General features: G+C 42.4%; 1 protein-coding gene across 1 annotated transcript in view; it reads left to right on the forward strand.

The window, feature by feature from the left end:
* The window catches only part of stk32c (serine/threonine kinase 32C), a gene marked incomplete at both ends in the record, with an annotated part of 147,585 nt that overhangs the window by 32,600 nt on the left and 92,136 nt on the right, over nucleotides 1-22,849 (forward strand). Inside the window, one exon of the mRNA XM_079229600.1 lies at nucleotides 10,860-10,915. Within this exon, the coding sequence (XP_079085726.1) occupies nucleotides 10,860-10,915 (56 nt within the window). The remainder of the gene's footprint in view (nucleotides 1-10,859; nucleotides 10,916-22,849) is intronic.

Here is a 22,849-nt window from a genome sequence, read left to right on the forward strand (position 1 = left end):
ATTGCTTCGAAGGGCTGTCTCTCCAGAGTCCTCTGCTATTCAGTATTTCCCAGGGTATAATTAGCAGGGTTAATGATCTCGATGCATAATGTATTCTTCGTGGTCTTGAAGGTGTCCTCCTCATGGTTCACCTTGTTGAGCCTCTGATGTTCTCTTTCATCACAACATTCTAAATGATTGTATTGTTGTTTCCTTGTTCTTATATTCCATACTATACTACATTATATTTTGTTATGTTGTACTGTTACTGCATAATGTAATATATTATGTTGCTATATTTATACAGAAACAGTGTCATTACTTGACATTCATGTGGTGTACTTGCTGCTATTTATCACCACTTTACCTCGTAACTTAGTCTTTAGTTGCTCTTTTATAGTTAGTGTGTTTGTATTTACTCCTGCTCTTGTGCTGCTGCAACGACTGATTTTTCCTCTGGGGATCAATAACGGATTATCTTATCTTGACTTATATAATCATATCTTATTTTTATCTTGACTAATCATATTTCATTTAATCTAAACTTGACTTATCTTATCTTGTGTAGACTTATATGTTATCTGATCTTGTCCTGACTCTCATTTATCTTATCTCTACTTGTCTTTTCTTGTCTTAGCAATCATAGAAATCAGAGGCTGTTCTTTTGATCAGTTTGTATAAAGTACTGCCCCCTATATCTATATATTGTTGTTGTAGTTGCTAAGCTACTCCTGAGCTAGAGAGATGACTTATGATATGATAACAAGCAGTGGCGAGTCATGCATTTTCTACCTGGGCCTTCTGTGCCGTCTGATATCGTATACATAAATACGCGCATGACAGGATGCTGCGTCATTCATACCTGCGAACTTGTCATGTTTGGGCGAAATTCACAGTTTTGAAATCAAAATATGTCATCCACGTGAATCGTGTAGATCAGAAGAGTTTTAGTTATTGGGGGAGGGGGGGTTCAACTAAGACTGTTAAGATGTTTACAGCGTCTTCATTTGTCTCTAACCAGTTTTTTAATGGCAAGCTAGTCAGCTTGCTATCACGTTAGCTAACGTTATGTTCTGTTACAGTTCAGACTTGCTTGGAAAAAAACGTAACGTGATGAAACGTTGCCGTATATTGATAAGATGATGTGGTCCGTTTCAGAATGAAAGAGTTTAAGGAAGAGGACGCTATATATGTAGCGCAGCTTGATGCAGGGCTGAAATGAGGTGGAGCTGGGCCTGGCTGATGGTGGAGGTCAAAACTGATGTGAAGTACAACTTCCCACTGTCCCAGTATTTCATAAAAATTGATAAAGCAGCTCACATGCCCTCTCTTCCCACTTAATAAAATCAAACTGCACACCCCATTGAGTGTTTAAAAAACTACACCAAGCAAAACACTAAAAATGTCATAACTTCTCTTGTGTTTCAGCCTGAACTCTTCTTACAACTTCTGAGTTCTGCTAGCTTTCTGTTGACAAAAGTGGCATTGAGGATATCATTACAAGTACCACGTAGACGTAAACAACTTCTTCTAGTGAGGGCCGAACTGTGCCTTTGGTTCTATTAGAGGTTCTAAGTGCATGAAGACACCCACTCTCAGATCCTTTCAGACTCACACTTTCAGTGCCCCCTTAACATGGGGTTTGTACCAATATCAGCGCCACCACATGAGCCGATCACCCAGTGAGGGCCCACTGTGGAGCCTACTCAGCATTTCATCCTGGTGTGTCAGCAGCTCCCAGCGCCCGTAGAGGTAAAGCTGTTGTTCTCCCACGGTCTACGCGGCAGATCAGATTCACTCCACACTGTACTTGCCTGAATGGTTTGGCTGTAGTCTTTTTGTGCAGCATCCACTGAAACCCGAGAGCGACTGATGGAGCCAACACACACTGCCTGCCGCGTGGACACCTTTTCTTTCTATCCAACCCTTTTCCCCTCCGACCATCAACGTGTTGGTTTTGTGTCGCTCAACACTGAAACGATACAAACTACAAATACCATCAGCAGTCGACTGTTTATCCAATAGATGCCCCCTGTCCTTCATCATTCGACCAAACACCTGCTGCAGCAGCTGTGTAGAGATCAACCAATTGAAGCTGGGAAAGAAAAATGCCCATTGACAGCGCTGGAAAAACATTCAGTGAAATGCTGGTGAGCAGTAAAACACACAGGACTTGTTAATAGTAAAGAGAAAAAAAACATTAGCGCTGAACAATAAATTATTTGTGCTGTTCTCTGTGAACCCATCAATCGACTGAGCTGCAAGCACTTCACCCCTGCTGTTTGACGCCACCGGTCAGCTGGATCCCATCAGCCGATGACTCATACTTTGAAGGAAGCACTATGATATTAGGGGCAACTGAAAAAAAAGTTGATGTGGTGGTTAATTGTGATCTCTATGAAGTATAATCATATTCCAATACTGCCATAGTCTATTTACATTTCTTGAGTTTCTTTTTTTTAGTACACAGGTAGGCTTATACCATCTGACACAGCTGCAGTGGACTGTCAGTCAGTTTTTAGGGTTCACTCACTTTGCTTAGATTTTCATGTTTTTAGTCTGTCAGTACTTGATATAGTTTCTTTGTTTTTTAAAGCAGCCCTGCTGAATAATATACTGAAAGGTATATGGCTGCAACTAGCGATTATCAATTAATCTGTCGATTATTTCTTTGATTTATCGATGACTTGGATAAAAAAACAAAAGCATTCATTTCCAACCCTTTATTCAAAAACAGAACTGACAGTGCAAATTCACAGTGCAAAAAAACTTCAGAAAGTGCACAAACAGGTTTTTCCTTGAACTTCCCTGAGCTGTTAAAGTAAAAATAATTTAAAAAAATGGACTAACACAAATAAATCTATACATAAAAAAAAAAGCCTATACATTTGGCAAAGTGCACAAAAAGATGTATATTTTTGTTTAAAGGGACCTAAGCTTTCAGAACAATAAATAATTTATAAAAAATAAAGAAATACAAATCAGAAAACTTAATAGGATTTGTTTGAACGTCAGAACTTGTTTTCTACACTATACTCAGACGCACACACTCGAGAATTCCAGTTTAACCTTACATCATAGAAAACAAATCAGAATAAACTGAAGGGGTTAACTAAATACTTACATTCTGATACATGGAGTCAAGGAAATTCACGGTTCAAGAGCAAACACACACTCTGACACAAAAGCTAAACATGTTCCATCATAAAGGGTTATTGCACAGGCTAGTGAACATGTTGCCAGATGGCTTTTCACACTTCTCCACGCCAGAGCACGTTTGAACATTAGGAAAAAAACTATGTAACCACTCAATGTATCAATGGTGTGGCATCACAAGGGGACAGGTAGTGGACGGGCGCTACAAAATGGCCGCCAGGGCAAGAACTACATCTCCCAGCCTGCCTCACCGCTCACCCAGCTGCTTAAGGCACCTGATTGAGACAGGGCTGGAGGACTTAAAAGAGAGCACCTGGGAAGGAGAAAGACAAGCGGAAGGTGAACCCACAAGCCCCTGGAAGAGGACGACAAAGGAGAGGACCTCGTAGCCTGGATTCACCAGTGTTGAGTTTTGTTTTGTTGATTGCCCACTTTCTCCTCCGGGATGTTTTATGTTTTCGAACTGGACCCTTTTTTTGATACTTTGTTGTTTGGACGTTACCTTGCTGGTGGGATGGGAAAATAAACCTTTACTTTTTGTTAAATACCCTCTGACGTGCCTGTGTCCAGCTCTCCTTTTGCACTGCCCCAGGCTAGCCTGTCCTAGCGACGGCCCGTGACACTACAATGGATAACTTACGGACTGCACTTTACCAAAAAAAGAAAAAGTTATTAATTAGATATTGAATCACAAATCCAAGCAACAATTACTCTGCATGTCATAAAGCCACATAATACTGGACTTGTTGAATGCAGTTCGGCGTGCCACGGGGGGACAGGACGTTCTGCACCGTACCTCAGAGGCTATTTTTACACCTTGCTTCTTTTGAAGCCCCCCTCGGTGGTTTCAATAAGTCGTTATCTAACCCAGTGGTTCTCAAACTTTTTCTGTCATGCCTCACTTTGGAGGAAGAAAAATGTTCGGGCCCCAACAAAATTCTAGCAAATTGGTCCAACTTTTTGTGACTCCTCCATCTGTGCTTTTTCAAATAATAGAATAAAGGAAATTGAAATCCCTTTCAAGTAAACCAGATTGCTCCATCTAATAACATGTGCAACCACTTTGTTAGAACAATGCAAATAAAGTTATATCTGTGCAAAAAACAACTAATATTTGGCAAAAAAAATACATATAGTGGCTGCAAATAACCTGTTTTGCATATATATTTTCAAGATAACAATAACGTTCAACCTGTGCAAAACAAAATGAGTGCAGATGTGTGAGCCATCACGTTGTAGCAGCATTAGTGGCTGCAGTGAGCTGCTTTCCTCTACATATATTTTTAAAACGGGGTTGTAGATTTGATACGGCCACTCTCAATTCAAGCTCAATGTTGAGCTTAGATCTGTATTCTGGTTTGAGAGACGCAACAGCAGAAAAGACAACCTCACAGAGATCTCACGGAGGTAGGCTTTTTAGCAAAACGCCAAGAATCGGTGAGTCGCGCATGCGCAAGCGTAACCTGTTAACAGCGTAACGTAAACATTTCCACGAAGGTACAGGCTTTTCGCCATGTATTTATTAATGACGTTTTATGTCTGTGTACTTTTGTACTATGTAAAGTTCTCATGTAGCTCATGGAGAGTGGTCGTCCTGAAAACACAAGGTAACCAATTCGATCCCTGGTCTCCCCATAGTTTGCATGTGGAAGTGTCCTTGAGCAAGACACTGAACCCCCAGTGCTTCACAGCAGCACACTGCTCAATTACTAAGAATGGGTAAAATGCAGAGAATAATTTCCCCACTGTGGGATTAATACATGATTATTTATTTCTAAAAAAAATAAAAAATCCCCCGTGCCCCACCTGTAATACCTCCGCGCCCCAATAGAGGGAACAGTTTGAGAACCACTGATCTAACCCAACAGCGCGGCTCAAACACGGAGAATGAATGACTAGCTAGCAAACTAATGACAGCGGTTAGCCTAGCTGCTAAGTTATTCGACCACACAGTGACATACGAAAGGATACAATGGACTGCACCATAACCTTCTGGACCTTTGCTGCTGCGCTCTGCTTTGTTCCTCGCTCAACTCAAATGTTTTTTTTAATACTCTAACATTGCCGCAACTTATGGAGTGGCGTAATAGTCGCGCGACACAACGAATCGATAATGAAATTCGTTGCCAACTCTTTTAATAATCAAACTTTATACATTTTATCGATTCGTTGTTGCAGCCCTAGTAAGGCATTCCTGCTGCCTTTGTGGGATATACAATACTTTATCTGTAAGAGATTTGTTTGGGCTTTGATATTTGAATGCACACATAATTGATTAAATCATTAGCTTAATGAAGGTAGGGTACATTCTTCTCTATTTTCAAGATGATGGATCAAGAGTTTCTCCTCAGATTTGCAGAAGTTGCTGATGATATTTGTTTTGTCTGGAGGCTGATGGATCTCGGGTGGGTCAGGGGAAATTTTAGGGATCAGGTTCTGTGAACTGCGATGAGATTCATGGCATCAGTGGCTGATTTGGCTGGACAGCAACAAATCTCGTCACAGGTGACTTTGCACAAACCTGCTGCTGGTCTGTCCGCATCATCCGAAAGAGGAACCACTCCGCTGTACATGACATTTTCCTCACGTTTATCTTCATCCCTTTTAATACCTTACGGGTAGCCGTGTTCACGGTGCAGCGTCTATGTGCGTCTGCCCAAGGGCCCGAGCAGTGCCGTGTGAGAGGATTAGCCATGTACAAGAGACTGAGCAGACAGATTCCACACTGGATTAGCTTCCAGACAAAAATGGCGTAAACTACACCTTGTATCTTTGTCTGCACAGAAGCAAATGAAATGATTTTTTTTGTTTTAAGCATTGTCACCTCCTTGCTCAGCTCTGGGCTTCGTAGGGTCTGCCTGGAGGAGCCCAGCGTGCGCCTTCTTCTCATGATCGCTCCATGTCCACAGGGACGGGGGGCTGAGCAGATCGGGTAGTGAGCTTCAGAAGCTGAATTACTTTTAAGGAGGAGCTGCACGAGTTAGCAACGGGCCCGCTGTGCTCACATCTGTCTGTGGCACTGCCCCACACACACACACACACAGTGCAGAGGCAAGTCTCAATCAGTAACACAGAGGACCAGGGGGAGGTCGTTCGGTGGTAGCTCATCAGCCCACAATCGTACATGCAGCACATGGTGACTGATTTCTCTGGCTTGAATCAGTACTGATGCACAAAAAAAACAACTAAGCACCACTGCAACTTTCACTGCAATCAAAACTCAAGCAATTAAACGGGGGCCGTGTCTTGTTGTTTGTGAGAGACCAAACAGACCCAACAATAACCTACACACTCAATAGTACATTTACTAAAGGCTTGCTAATCATAGTTATTGTGCATCCTCAGTGACGTGTTATTTCTTCCTCAAGATTGTTCTGCCTTGTACTGGCTAATTTCCCATTGGCTAGTATTGGCTAGTCCCACTGCGCTGTGATTGACTATTATTCGCCAGTTCCACTGTACTTTGATTGGCTAGGACTAGCTAATTCCAGGGATAGAACAGAAGGCTAGCTAGCTTGCCAATTCCACTATGCGTTTATGCTACTTTGATTTCAGAAGATGAGCCGAACACAGTTGTCATTCAGCTGGCGATTCAGCTGCTGCGTGGATTCTCTTGCAGAGCATAGTTGTTCTGTTGTCTTTTCACCCCACCACATAGTTGAATTAACACAAAGTAGAACACGCATCCACTGAAGAACGCCATGAACCAAAACAACTGGCTGTGCCATTACACATATTGATATCAATATCGATATAGCCCTCTCACCCCGGACACAACCTGTTCGTGTCCCTCCCCTCTGGCAGGAGGTTTATGTCCATCAGGACTAAGACCTCACGCCACACTAACAGTTTCTTCCCGTCGGCAGTCGGGCTCATCAACAGAGCCCGGGTTCCCCACTGACTGACTCTACCATCACAGGACTATTCTCGGACAATTTTTTCGGACCATTTATTTTTCTTTTTCTTTCTTTCTCTCCACTGCACACTTCATATTTAAACACTCATGCCACATACACTTAACTTTAACTTAAACACACGCGTCACTTTAACATACACTTATATTGATGTTATCTGTTGTCTGAGCACTTTATCCTTATCTTATTTAGACATCATTGCACTGTTGCTGTCTTTGATTGTTGTTTGTCTCGTCTAATGTCTAATGTATGCACCTTCTGCCTAACTAAATTCCTCGTTTGTGCAAGCATTCCTGGCAATAAACGGTTTCTGATTCTGATCACAAAACAAAGATGATTGATGGCAGTGCTGTGAGCTGGCTGTGTTTCAGAAATAAGTCTCCTCTGACTTTTCAGCCGCTCTGTATTAGCACTAAATAAACTGCCGAATTAAAGTGTTGTATTTGGAGATCATCTTTTGTTTTTAAATTCTTTTTAGACATTAATATTTGTATTTATTTATTATTACTTTTTTATTTGACCAGAAAAGTCAACTGAGAACCAGTTCTCGTTTACAATGACAACTTGGCCAAAATGTATTTATAGCACATACATTAACGCTTGCAATTGTTGATCTTGGTAATCATTTTCCTGGCTTTGTTAATTCTCTGTGACATAGCTATAACCCTTTTTTGTATCATTTCAGCTCAGAATGTTTTGTTGCATGTGTTTCAAGTTCTGATTTTGATGATCTTATGAAAAGACTAATTTAATTAGTTCAACAGAGCCCCGATAAAGTTATGAAAGAAAAAAGAACTGTGCAGTGGCATGATCAGAAAAAAAAACATTTGTTTTGCAATTCACTTGCTGATAAAGTACTATGTTGAAGCTACACTGTTCAGATCTTGCAAGAACACACTTGTCTCACTTTTTATTGTCCAAAATACAGTTTTTCTTTCTCTTACAGTGATGATTCAGATTCAATTTGATTGTCATTGCACATAATACAAGTACTCTGACAACGAAATGGAGTTTGCATATACATCATTTCTTAAATTCACCTTTTCAAAGGCACTTGCATATGATAGATACCCATGTGTTTTACGTCTAAAATTGCAGAACAATCTCAGCTCTCTATATAATGAGGCACCATTGTCTTAAGGCACAAATGTAAAGAGATAATATGGCCTTAAAGCTGAAAAATGTAATCTTGATTTTGGAAATTCTTCACATCTCTTGTGAAAACATACCTTTACTCAGGTGGTCAAACTGTTTTGGTGATTGAAATTGGTTTACCAAAGGTCTTAGGTTCACAAAAGCAGTGGAATATATGAATACAATGGTAGACACATGTAAATAAATGTCTAAAACGTATTATATGGTGGGGATGATGTGCTGTGGCTGGCGTTGTGGCCTGCGGTGGTGATCTGTTGGCAGGCAGACGGACTGGCAGGCTGCTGCAACGATGCTGCATGTTGTCCTCTGGACCCCGGCAGCTGTGAATCCTCTCTGTAAAATACATTACTACTCGTCAGTATGAGTTCACTGAAAGAAAGTAACGATTACACACCGACACGTAACGAAGATCCAACATTGACTCTGGACACTGCATGACCTATCTACGTGCTAACGCTGCTAAGCTACCGTAAACACTACGGTAGTTAGTCTTACAAACACGTAACTGATCCTATACTACTAGTCGTACTAAGTTCACTGAAAGAAAGTTAACGAGGATAGTGACAATATTTGATTACGCAGCGTTCAGTATTAAAGACACAAGACAGCAGCCAACACACTATGACCTAGCTACTTGCTAACTCTGCTAAGCTACTGTAAACACTATGGTAGTTAGTCTTACAAACCCGTACGCACTGTTCAATATTACAGACGCGCTGTAGCCATCTATCGCCCCGTTAGCTAGCTCCTGCTAGCTCCGTGTTAGCAGCAGTGCTATCTGGCTACAGGGACCGTTACTAACGTGAATATGCTATTGCAAAGTTCAGTAAATACACTTACCCATCGCAGGAATCATATCCTTCAGGCTGTGAAGCTGCGTCGTCCTCTCAAAAAATAGCTTCGCTCATGCTAAACTCCCAGGTGCTCTCTCTTCCCTCTGACTCAGTGAAGCTTTTTGCACACATCATACGACACGTCCATGTTTAGATGCTCATATCTCGCTGTGTGAATCTCGTACGATCTCGCGGCAGAAGGCAGTGGAAGCTGAAGTTCTACTGAATCTTGGTGACGTTGAACCATATTTCTGTGCAGAATTATCGCGAAGAAATTAATATTTTCAAAACGTAAACATCATATACCGCAGAACCATGGTCGCAGATTCCGAAGGGTTAAGGGTGTTGACAGCTGAGTGGAAGAAACTGTTCCTGAGCCTGCTGGTCCTGGAACGGAGGTTTCTATAGCGCCTCCCAGAGGGGAGGATGGCAAACAGTCTATGGCTGGGGTGAGTCGGGTCCCAGACATTGCTGTGTGCTCTCCGCAGGCAGCGCTTGAAGTGCATGGTCTCGATGGTTCTCATTCAAATGGAAAATATCTTTATGTTCTCATGATTCTGAAAGCTATGACTAGCCTGCATCAATCCAATGGATTGACAGTCAAAAATGATTAAACCAATAATATGTTTTCCACTGTTTTGGCTCTGTACTCCAGCCCATTGGATTTTATTACGGCGACTATGAGGTCGAAGTACTGATTTTCAGCTCCGTTTTGGTTGGTTCGAGAGATGCTCTGGCAATTGGTTGGGCTACAACTTTGGTCCAGATTAAAATATCTCAACTATTGGATGGATTGCCGTGCAATTCTTTGGACAATTCAACGTCTCGATAGGATGAATCCTACTCTGTGACTATTCCCTGACTTTTCCTCTACAGGAGGTATAGTATGGCATTGGCTGTGCTGCTGCTAACTGGCTAGCTCCTTTTAACAGTGTTTCTACATGAGCTAGCCTAGCACGAGTAGAGTCATCTGCTTGGAGGTTCTAGACCTCCTCTCGCCCTGTTCTCCTCTGGATTGGCTAAAATCAGTCTACCTCTCCTCTTTCTCCTCCTCTTCCCTTTCTAAATGTCATCACTGCTGGCATAATTTTGCACAACGCTGTCATCATGGACGGTAGTAATGGTGTTATTTTGAATAATACATGTTATCTTTAAACATTTTGCAGTAGAAAACTCTTAATTTTGAAAACTCTTAATTTTGTTATTTTGGACAGTGCAGAAGGAAAGTAATACCTCGCAACAAGACAACCTTTTAGGCCAATTGGAATGCTCTTGACCGGCCAAGTCAGTCACTTACCTCAGTGCAACTTGACATGTGTTTTCAATTCAGTTTATTTTATATAGCCCAACATCACAAATACAAGTTTGCCTCGGAGGGCTTTACAATCTGTTCACATGACATCCCTGTCCCGGGACCTCATATCGGATCAGGAAAAACTCCCCCAATAAAGATAGTAAAAACCCTTTCACAGGGAAAAAAGGGGAAGAAACCTGAGGTTGCCACGATCCATGGAAAAAGAAAGTAGAGTGTGTTGCCAAATGGCCAAAACAAAAAAGCATCAAAGCAAGCAAGTATGAAAATGCTTGCAGCATGGGCCTGACCAAGGGAGAGGTATGTATGGTGTGTATGGGGTAGACTTCAGCCAGCTATCAACTGCAAAAGGATTTGCAACTAACCATTTAAAATGACTTTAAGTTAACTAGCTCGATTACTTTATGTCCCATAAAACGGGGGAATGCAATTTCTTCATTGTTCAGGAGATGTAGATGTGAACACCCTCATATTTACGGATTCCTTCACTCTCTCTCTTTTTCCTCACAGTGAACTTCGACCACTTCCAGATATTACGAGCCATCGGGAAAGGGAGCTTTGGAAAGGTAATGTAACCTCTATTTTTTTATTTTATTTTTTTACCGTGCGCCTTCAGTCTCCCTGCACAGGGGCGTATATTCCGTATATGTATATGTATATGTTCCGGGGCGGAACGGGAGCGATTACACTTTAGGTCACATGACATTACGGCGCTTAAAACATAAATAATGTTTCCATTAATAATAGTTATAAACGTGGCTTGTGGAATTCTTTTTGTTAAGCCACTCAGAGGACAGCCAATTTACTTTTCATCTCATGCCGGCCGACCCGTTCGGAGTTTTGACCCCACTCATCCATTTAATTACAGAGCAACACAATGCTTGTGGCCACGTTTGTCACCGTGCTCCGTGGTTTGGCTGAATGCAGCCTGGAGGAAAACTTGCTGTGGGTTTGTGTGTGTTTGACATATTGTGGAACCAAATTGCAGCTGCCCTTTTCAAGCTTGTCTCAGGTGCCAATATTGCCTTTTTTTTTAATGAAGAATTCCTTTTGTGTTCCTATTGAATGCCTGTATGAGACTTCAGAAAGGAATTCGGGGCGCGTGTGTGTCGACACACAGTCAGGCTCCAGAGATGGGCATAGTTTATCTTCATTTTGAATCTCAAACATCACGGCTAATATTTGTTCATTACTCTAGTGTCTTTGCAAATTCTTTCTGCTTTGCTCTTCTCAAAAGACAATCTTTTTTTCTCTCCCCAAAACATGTCCCTCTGTTATATGGGAAGTCGTTGCCCGATGCTGAATACATTACCATATGAATTTATGTAAATGTCATACTTATTGCTTCATTCCTTCAATCTGCTGCCACTTCCCTCATGATACTGAAGGGGAAAATGCAGTAAGCTTGGAAATACTCCAGTCTCTGAGGCTAGTAGGCCTGCATGCAACATTTATTTTTTTGCACACTAGATTATTTACATTACGTTTAGAATAAACGCCACGTTGGAAATGAATGTTCATTCACGTTTGTTTTTTTAAAATTCAGATGTAGAGAGCTTGAGATGAGCTGCTCTCCTGGCTCAGAAAGATGCTGAAGAGGCTCTCTTGTCCGAGAGCTGGCTTCCAATTATCTGCATCACGGTCGTGTTCGCACACACTTTATTTCAGACAGGTGCGCGCCTGCACAGTCGGCCAGATGCTCAAAGAGACGTCCATATAAAGTTTGTCCTCATTGGAGGTCATACTGTCTGTGTTTTTTGGCCCACTGTGGCCACAAAATACTCTGCGCTCTTGCTGTTCCTGAATACTTAACAGCATGAGTCTTTAGCTCTCCACTGAACACACACACGCACGCCTTGTTGGTGTGTGTAAGCAGGGATTTAGGGAAGAAGATGGATGAACCACGACCTCCAATTGGCACAGAAGCAAGACAGAACTATAATTTAAATAAAATAACATTTATCTTTTTACACTTTGCCTCATCTTACTGTTATACTATTATTTGCTATGATGATCTATATTAGTCTGAAAATAAAAAACAAACGATCACGATTATTTCATTATACGTGTGTATAATGTGACCGGAAGGAAGTGACGCGAGGGGTTTGTTTTGGTCGGAATTCTGGGCAAAGCAGTCGGCACTTGGATATTTTTTATAGCCGACACAATAAAAGTAATACAAATAACAATAACAATCCCATTTAAGACCAGTGTTCCTGTTAAGGCCGCCGATTCCATTGCCAGTACAGCACTTAGTGTAAAAGAAAATAAACAAACGTGTTTCCTCTTTGATCAGTGCCGTAACAGAGGCCGGTGTTGCGGTTTAACAGGTGACCCTGTTAACTGGTGACTTTCAGTCGTTTTCGTAGTCAGTACAGCTGTTGAGAATAGGAAGACAACATGTGCGGTTGCGCAATGTGGCGGTAAGACGTGCGTTGGCTGTGCTCCGATAACTTTCAGATTATTTCTACCAAAATACCCTATATCTCCATCTACTATCTAATTTAGTGTGCCTCGTATGATATCGACACTCAAAGGACAGAAATGACAGGCAGGTCAACAAAATCCAAGGCGTCGACTCAATCCTCTGGACCCAGTGCTAGCAACATGGCGGATGGCCCGTCACCACTTACTGCTGAGAGGCTAGTTCCAGAACTCGACAAACTTAGAAGAACAATGACTGGCGAATTTACAACTCTACTAAATGACTCTCTGGAACCTATCCGTTCATCAGTCCACCATAGCGACAGGATAACCCAGATGGAACACCAAGAGTCGATGATTCAGGAGAATGGTATGCTTAAGGCTAAGGTGGAAGATTTGGAATCAAGATTAAAACGTCAAAACCTCCGAGTGCTGGGGCTACCAGAAAATACTGAGGGGAAAGATCCGAGGGATTTCATGGCTAAAATGTTCCATACCCTGCTTGGTGGATTACTCTCTTTACCTCTGGAGCTGGATCGCGCCCATAGGAGTTTACAGCCCAAGTCACGAACAAGTGACGCACCGAGACCTTTTATTGTGAGATTCCACAGATACATGGAGAAGGAGATTGTTCTGAACTGGGCGAAATCTCACAAGGACATCTCCTACAACGGTAATAGATTCCGCATATTCGAGGATTTTAGCGTGGCTTTGGCAAAGAAGCGCTCAGCATTCAACAAGATCAAAGGCCTGCTTTACAAACAAGGAATACGTTTTGACATGCTGTATCCGGCCCGTCTCCATGTCACCTATGACAACAGAGAACATTTCTTCAACATTTCAGCAGACGCGGAGGCATTCTATCAAGAACGCATCCGTACCCCGAAGAAATCAAGCCCTATCGAGGAACGCTGAATCACCACACTGCTAACCTCAGGTGACTGCTGGCTCTTGCTGGCTAATCTGTGTTTATTAACACGCTGAGCTGGTTTGATTGAGGTTCATGCAGCTTTGTTTCAGTGGGGGGAAAAAATAAAAAAAAATTGTATAGACCTGTTCTTCATTTAAGCCTGTTATTTTTATCTGTGTAATTTAACCAACACGTTTTGAGTGAGTGAATGTTACCGTTGCCACCTCGCGGAAGGGTTTTCCCCTTTCTTTTTTCGTTCTCTCTTTTTGTACAGTTAGTGGCTAGCACTAGCTTTCATTCGTTTTATTTCTATTTTTTCTTTCTAATGTAATTTCTTGGACTTTTGGATGTTCTGCTTCCACAAAATAGATATCATATATTTTTTAGGCGCCTGTTCAGAGTGCAAGAGTGAGTAGTCTCAGTTTATTGGATGGTTTCCCTGCCTAGGGAGCAGCCAACACCACATGGAAAATCGGTTGTATGTATATGTACTATGGCTGCTCGCTGCCCTCTGCTGACGAGCATCAGTCGTTTGTGTTGTTTCCGGTTGAGATTGTGGGTGGGTTGGGTCCTATGTCTTTCTTGGTGTTTTTATTTTTTGTTTTTGTTTTATTTGTTTTTCTCTCCCCCGCTTCTCCCCCCACTCCCAATACTTATGACAGGGCTGGGCACCTTCCTTATTGACAGATCCCTGGGGTATTACAAATGACAAACGCTAATATGACACCAAGCGGTTTAAATGGGCATCGTCTTAAAGTAGTTACCTGGAACGTGTGCGCCAAATTCATTGCCCCAGGGACTTTGCCCTTTCACTTTTCCCCCAACGGTTTTAAGTATCTAGGTGTGAATATTTCCCACTCTCTCAAGTCCCTACATAAAGATAGTTTCATAAAGCTGACAGAAAATATAAAATCCGACCTTCAAAGATGGCACAAATTACCCCTTTCACTTGTTGGCCGAATTTAAACCATCAAAATGCCTCGACTCCTATTTCTTTTTCAGACCCTCCCTCTCTTTCTTCTCAAATTATTTTTCAAGTCATTGGACAATATTACACTGTCTTTCATTTGGGCTGGCAAGATCCCAAGAATTCAGAAAAGAAATTTAGAAAGACCCAAAGTAGCAGGGGGTTTTTCCTTACCCAATATGCTATTATGTTACTGGGCCGCTAACATTCAAATGCTGAAAAAATGGTGCCATCGTCCAAATATTATCTGGTGTGTCTTGGAAGCTAATTCTTGCACTTCCACCTCACTCCCTGCACTACTCTTTGCACCCCTCCCTCTGCGGCCCTCCCAATACACTAATAATCCTGTTGTTCTCTCCTCACTAAAAATCTGGAAACAGTTCAGATACCATTATGGGCTAAAATCCCCCTCTGCCCTTACTCCCATATGCAATAATCACCTGTTTCTACCGTCAAGCATAGACAAAACCTTTGCACACTGGAAGAATATGGGCCTTGTCTCTTTTAGTAACCTTTATGTAGGTGGGACCTTCAGAAACTTCACTGACCTAGCCACAAAATTTGGTATTTCTAATTCAGGTCTATTCTATAGATATTTTCAGTTGCGCAATTTCACCAAAACACAATTCACTTCATTCCCTGTTCTGCCTGAAAAAACTTTGTTAGAAGACATCATGTCCTCCCCAGATTCACAAAATAGTATCACTTCAATCCATGGTCTTCTTTCATCTCAAACTCCTCCTCTTGTAGGGCTGATGAATATTTGGGAAAAGGAACTAGGTCTTACACTAGATGAATTCTGGTGGAGTGATGTTTTGCTCAGAATTAATACTACTTGTATTTGTGCACGTATGCGCCTCATCCAATTCAAGGTTGTCTTCAGAATTCACTACACAAGGGCTAGGCTGAAAAAGCTGTTTCCTGAAACAGATTAACTCTGTATTAGGTGCTCTCAATCTCCAGCAGACCACACACACACTTTTTTCTCCTGCCCTAAACTACACTCTTTCTGGACATCCTTTTTTGATACCCTTTCTGCAGTTTTTAATATTCGTATGTCTCCATGCCCTTTGATTGCTATATTTGGTGTGTCTCCTGTTGTGGGAAGGTTTACTAGATGTCAAGCGGATGTTATTGCATTTGCTGCTCTGATAGCCAAGTGTCAGATACTGCTACATTGGAAGAACCCAAAGCCGCGTAGCACATACTCCTGGGCCCTGTTTCTCGTACCTGGCTAAACAAAGTCAAGCAAATGTCCTAATCTCCAGTTTAAATTAGCGAGATGATTGACATCAGGCTATCTGGGTTTCTTGACGGCTGATCCGCACTGAAACAGTCTCGTTAATTCTAGCCAGACGTCAGTCATCTGGATAAATGCGCGCACCCGCTCCTCGTCAGAAGGGATAATAATCGAGCACTGACACCACGATGTTCTAACAGTACAATGGCAAATAAACTCAAAGGAAACTCTTTTTATTCCTCTGCTGAGAAGCAGGAGATGATCACAAAGGCATATGAGGAAGTCAATACCGTAGTCATTCATTCACAGCAAACGTGTTGCGAATATTCCAAAATTTTTGCAACGTTGCTGCCGTGAACGCAACTTAGCTCCGCCCCCGCTGAGAGACATAAGCGTCGCAAATATATCAGACAAGTTAAATGCGTCAGTGTTGGGAAAATGTATCGGCAAATTTGAAGTGCTTCGTCACCCAAATCAATCAGATTATATTTACGAATAAATATATACTTATGAGGATATACGTACTGTATGCGCGTATGAATCATGTATTATATGTGTAGTATCTTGACTTCCGGTTCAAAGAAGTGTCCCTTGTGGATGATGTCATCCAGGTCACAGTTCAGATTAGAATAATAAAGATGGACGCCGTATATGGTCACACGAGTACCGAGTGTTTTACTTAGACAATTAAATGTCAGTACACACACGTAAATAATACATGGTGTCAGAATAGCTTGCTTCTCATCGAACCTGACGACAGAAGATGAAGAACGCAGGCGTCCCCACGCCACGAATGGATTGGGATTCATCTAACCTGCCCAACGCATGGAGAAAGTTTCGCCAACATGTTGAGCTAATGTTCTCCGGCCCGCTAAGCGCTAAAGAGGAGGAAGAAAAGTGCAGTTAGGCAGAGATGTATATAATACATGGACCCTCACGGCAGATGAGAGAAAGGTACTCCAAACGTACTATGGGAAGTTTGAAGCATATGTAACGCCCAAAGCTAACCCCATTTTCGCGCGACATAAATTCCATGAAAAGATACAAACGGATTGTGAAAGTTTCGACCAGTTTGTGACTAAGCTAAAGCTGCTAGTAAAGGACTGCAACTACCCTAACGCTGATGAGATGATTAGAGACCGGATCGTTTTCGCTACAAACTCTCCAAGAGTCCGGGAGAAACTACTCTGTCATGGTCCGGATTTAACGCTCGAGAAAGCGATTGAAATTGCGCACTCACACGAGCTATCACAGCAGCAGCTAAAGACAATGGGTTTCCCCGCTGCTAACACAGCCAGCCAGTCTGTCCATGCTCTTAGCAGAAGGCCATTAAGTTCTAAACAAAGATACGCATGGAAGTTTACTGGCGGCAACGACAGCAACAGTGTCACTCACGGCAAGGAGTGTGGAGCATGCGGAAGGGAGCATGGTCGCACGGAGGAGTGTCCCGCGAAAGGTCATCAGTGTAACAAGTGCAAGAAGCCCAACCACTTTGCTAATATGTGTAGGATGAAAACACAGTATCAGCCAACAAAGTACAAGCCCAAGAACGTGCATACTGTTACAGAAAGCACGGAACAGGTACCAGTGGATCTGTATATTGACACTATTATAAAGAAAAACGAAAATACAGCAAGGGAACAGGCATTTGCAGAGGTGGAAATAGGAAAAGCAAGGCACAAGCTAAAGCTCAAGATAGATACAGGTGCCCAGGCTAATGTGATACCAGTAAACATATTTCACAAAATATTAGGAAGTATTACATTAGGTCCATCAGACAGCAATATCTCAGGATATGGTGGAGAGAGACTTGAAGTAAAAGGAACTTGCAAGTTAGCATGCAGATACAGGCAGAAAACAGCCATGTTAGACTTTGACATAGTGTATGCAGAAAATGCTCCACCTGTATTGGGCCTACGTGCATGTTTAGATTTAAACATGATCAAGCTAGTGCACATGGTTGACTCACAACCAAAAACACACGCCAGCATCACAGAAGAGTTTGCTGATGTATTTAAAGGCATTGGACTATTCCCTGGAGAATGCACCTTTCACCTTAAACCCTCAGCAACACCGGTGGTGTGCCCACCACGCCGCATCCCATATGCCCTGCGCAACCGACTCAAGAATGAGCTTGATGATATGGAAAAAAATGACATAATCCAAAAGGTCACAGAGCCGACTGAGTGGGTAAATGCACTAGTGGCAGTGGAAAAACCTAAAACAGGAAAGCTTAGGGTGTGTTTAGATCCCCGCGCCCTAAACAAAGCTATCCAGAGACCCCACTATCCACTTCCCACTCTAGATGATGTCACACCAAGACTAGCCGAAGCACAGTACTTCAGTGTACTAGACGCTAGATCTGGATACTGGACAATACAACTCAGCCAGGAATCATCCATGCTGACCACGTTCAACACCATCTATGGCAGATATCGGTTCAACAGGCTCCTGTTTGGAATCATTTCTGCACAGGATGAGTTCCAGAGGAGAGTTGATGAGGCCTACGAGGGACTTCAGGGTGTTGCAGCCATAGTGGATGACATTCTGGTGTATGGCCGCACTAAAGAGGAGCACGATGCCAACCTGCGTGCCATGCTGGAGAGAACCAGAGAGAAAGGAATAAAGCTCAACAAAGACAAAAGCATCATCTGCGTAACTGAGGTGAGCTACTTTGGACATAAACTGACAAGAGAAGGTATCAAGCCCGACCCCAACAAAGTCAAAGCAATCAAAGAAATGACTCCCCCACGCAGCAAAGCAGAGCTGGAGACCATACTGGGCATGGTCACCTACCTCTCCAAGTTTGCACCCAGACTTTCAGAGACAGTTGCCCCGCTCAGACAAGTGCTGAAAGAGAAGACTTACTAACACAGGAGCCCGGCCCAGTGCTCACATACTTCGACCACACGAAATAAGTGAAGCTACAGGTCAACGCTTCAAAATGCGGCTTAGGAGCAGTTTTGCTTCAGGGAGAGAAACCAGTCGCATATGCATCCAAGACACTGAATGAGACCGAAGAAAATTACGCTCAAATTGAAAAGGAGCTGTACGCAGTAATCATGCGGAAACCCTTGGCAGCAGCACCGCCACGCCTACAGCGCATGATACTGCAACTACAAAGGTACGACATTACCATTACACACAAGCCTGGAAAACAAATCCCGGTCGCAGACACGCTATCCAGAATTTAGTGTAATGATAACTCTTTAAGTGAAGGCATGGATTTACAAATTCATACGGTGATCAGCAGTGCACCAATGAGTGATCGCAAAATGGCAGAAATCAAAGCCGCCACAGCACAAGATGAGCAACTCTCAATGTTGAGACAAGTTATCCAAGCAGGATGGCCTGAGTCAAACAAACGATGTCCGTCTGCTGTCGCTGAGTATTGGAATCATCGGGACGAGATCAGAGACTAATGGGATCCTGCTCAAAGGTGAAAAAATCATCGTGCCTCACTCACTCAGAGCTGAAATGCTTTCACGCATACACACAGGACACTTAGGGATGGAAAAGTGTAAGCAGCGAGCAAGAGACGTACTGTTTTGGCCAGGAATGTGCAAACAGATAGAGGCACTAGTAGGATCTTGCAGCATCTGCCTTGAGCGACGCAGCTCCAATGCAAAGGAACCGATGCTCTCACATCCTATCCCAGAACGACCTTGGCAAACAGTAGCCACAGACTTGTTCGCATGGAACAGTACTGACTATATAGTTATTGTTGACTATTATAGCAGGTACTTTGAGGTAGAGAAAATCACCAACCTCACATCTACAACTGTCATAAAAAAGCTGAAATCCATGTTTGCCAGATTTGGAATACCACAGACAGTAGTCAGTGACAATGGACCTTGTTACAGTTCAGAGGTTTTGCTCACGCATGGGACTTTGAGCATACCACAAGCAGCCCACTGTACCCGCAGAGTAACGGTTTGGCTGAATAGACTGTTCAGACTGTCAAAGCCTTCATGAACAAAGCACATGCACAGCAGATTGACCCGTACCTCAATTTACTGGAATACAGAAACACACCAGTTGATGGACTGAAGTCGCCAGCGCAGCTGCTAATGAGCAGGCGTTTGCGCTCAATTCTACCAAGCACAGAGAAACAACTGCAACCTGAACTGGTCTGTCGCAGCGTAGTTCACAGCAGAAGGCAGCTGTGCCAGCTGAGACAAAAACAATATTACGACAGGAATGCTAGGACACTACCGGCACTACCAGAAGGAGCTATGGTCCGTTTCCAGTTTCCCACAGGGACATGGGAACCCGCAACAGTCATCGAGACAGCAGGTACCCAGAGGTCCTACAACATTCGCTCTGATGGAGGTCACATGCTCAGGCGTAACCGGCGTCACCTCTTGCAGATGTGTGAAAGTGGAGCAGACCCGGTACTTCCGCCAAACAATCACCAGATGGAGTTTGAGGACACTGAGTCTCAAGCAGTACAGCATGACCCTGCAGGTCATACAGGTTCCAAAGAGCCACCAGGCTGTACTACCACGAGATCAGGCCGCATAGTGAAGCCTAGAGACATATTGGACTTGTGATACCCAGCATTAGAAGAACTGAGGGATACGTTCATGAAAATAAAAATGTTACGTTTGTCATAGTTGAAATGTCATTTAGTAACAACTGTTCATATCTGATAACTGATAGTTGTGTATCCTTCAGTAATCCAATGTTCTTGCAGATTTGGCATACATAGCTGCCTATATTCAGTTTGTTGTGAAATGTTTAAGTAAGTAATGTTTACTATTTCATTTGGCAGCTATAGTCATGTTTGTTTCAAAAGAAGAGGGATGTAGTATCTTGACTTCCGGTTCAAGGAAGTGTCGCTTGTGGATGATGTCATACAGGTCACAGTTCAGATTAGAATAATAAAGATGGACGCAGACCGCGCCGTATATGGTCACACGAGTACCGAGTGTTTTACTTAGACAATTAAATGTCAGTACACACACGTAAATAATACAATATGTATATACATGTATGTGTAGATTGCTATATAACTAGGAGTTTGAATATGTGTATGGGCGGATCAGTATGTATGTATTATTCATAATCAGAAATTCAATCAATTGAAGCAGTGAAAATAAATTGTGTGTGATTCTCTGTATTATCATGAGTCCACCTTAATCATGTTCTACAATAATGGTATGTTTGGTGTGCTAATAACACTGTCATATAATTATGAGTGCTTTCAACACATCCATAAGTTTCTTAAGAGCTAAATACACTTAAGAACTTAAGAACCATGCAGCGGGTGATAGTCTATGTCTGAGACGGGCGATCGGCTGCTTGTGGTGATCAATGTCCGTGGCTCGAGAAGCTCTCGTAAATAAATTATTTCTTGCCGGCAAAATCTATAGCGCCGCGTACAGGAAGTCATGATAATGCAAAGGATGGATCCTGGCGATCTGAAAGAACTCTCTCCCTATAAAACTAATATAACTAATATCGCTCCTTCATCAATGAGGAAGTGAGCTGCCTTTTTTGTCCGGTGGGAGTGGCCAGCTTATCCAGTGAAGTTCAGTAAAACTGCCCGGGAGCAGGTTTACATTTTTGGATGTGTTGCTATGGTGATTTATCTAAACTTGCTTCGAGAAACCGAGAAAGCCTGACCTACGTCATCTTATCCTGACAATTAGCCCGCTAACTCAGTAAGCCAGGTACGAGAAATAGGGCCCTGGTCTGAAGAGGTAATGTAATTTTTACACCTTGAAAAAATCAAACGCACTGTCAGAGGATCTCTGAAGAAATTTCACAAAACCTGGGACCCTTTCCTTTTTTATGCAAATGGCCAGCCATTGTGTTTATAAAATAAAATGAAAACTGTAAACATTCCCATACAGCTTGTATCATTTATTGAGGTTTGACCAATAAACATATTATTAAAAAAAAGGAAGACAACATGTAGCTGTCCTCGTGAAAGCTGCATTGTTTAATTTGTATATGTATATAATATAAGAAGGTTTGACACTATTAAAAATTAAACAACACAGTATTCACGAGGACAGCTACGTCTTATCTAGAAAGTCATCAGTTAACACGGTCGCCTGTTAAACCGTAACACCGGCATATGCGATCTTTACAACGTTACCATTAGCGTCGATGTAGCATCAGATTCATATGAATGGGGAGAGCTTTGTTCCAACAAACAAACAAACAAAAAAGCCCCTGCACGTCTCCCTGATCACTCTGTGAGCGAGCTGCTGCTGCTCTGCACGCTGGAGCCCCGCCCCCTTGCAGTCTCTGCATGAGAGAGAGAGAGAGGGATCCCTGAGTGTGCTCTGATCCGCGCTATTTTCTAATAAAGTATCGATACAAAAAATATGCAAAATCATATCGTTTTTAACGTGCTACCTTTTTAGTATTGTGCAACATTACAGAGTAGTGTATTTAAATCGGCTCAGGCACAGAAAGGAAGCACCGAAATCTGCATTGCTTTTCGGTCAGGTGGTTCGATTAATCTGGGACCAGGTGTTTTACCCAGTGGCGGCCGACCAATAGAGGACGCTGAGTATTTATATCATATTATACTGAATATTGTTATATGATATATATACATATATATACTGAATTGTATGAATAAGATGTCCTTATTATGTCAGTGTTGGAATAAATGATAAAAACTGCAAAGTAGTAATGCGTTTTTGATACCTTTTTTTGCATTGAATCATTCTAGGATGTTTGCTGAAATTGATTGGCTAGCCCTACTCAAAAAAAAATTCCACCAGCCGCCACTAGTATGAACCCTGTTTTAAAGACACCTGTTTCGGCAAAAAGCTATATGATGTTATTGAGGATAAAAGATGGCATTAATATTGTTTAAATCTTTACTCTTCCTGGTACTGTTTTGGCGCATCTGTCCTCTGCTGTGGGGTGGGGGCGGTGATGGTAGCTTGGTGTGATTATTTCCCCAGCAGTAGAGAATATAGATCATTTGTAACGCG

Source organism: Taurulus bubalis (genome assembly GCF_910589615.1).
Source record: "Taurulus bubalis genome assembly, chromosome: 14".
Lineage (NCBI taxonomy): Eukaryota > Metazoa > Chordata > Actinopteri > Perciformes > Cottidae > Taurulus > Taurulus bubalis.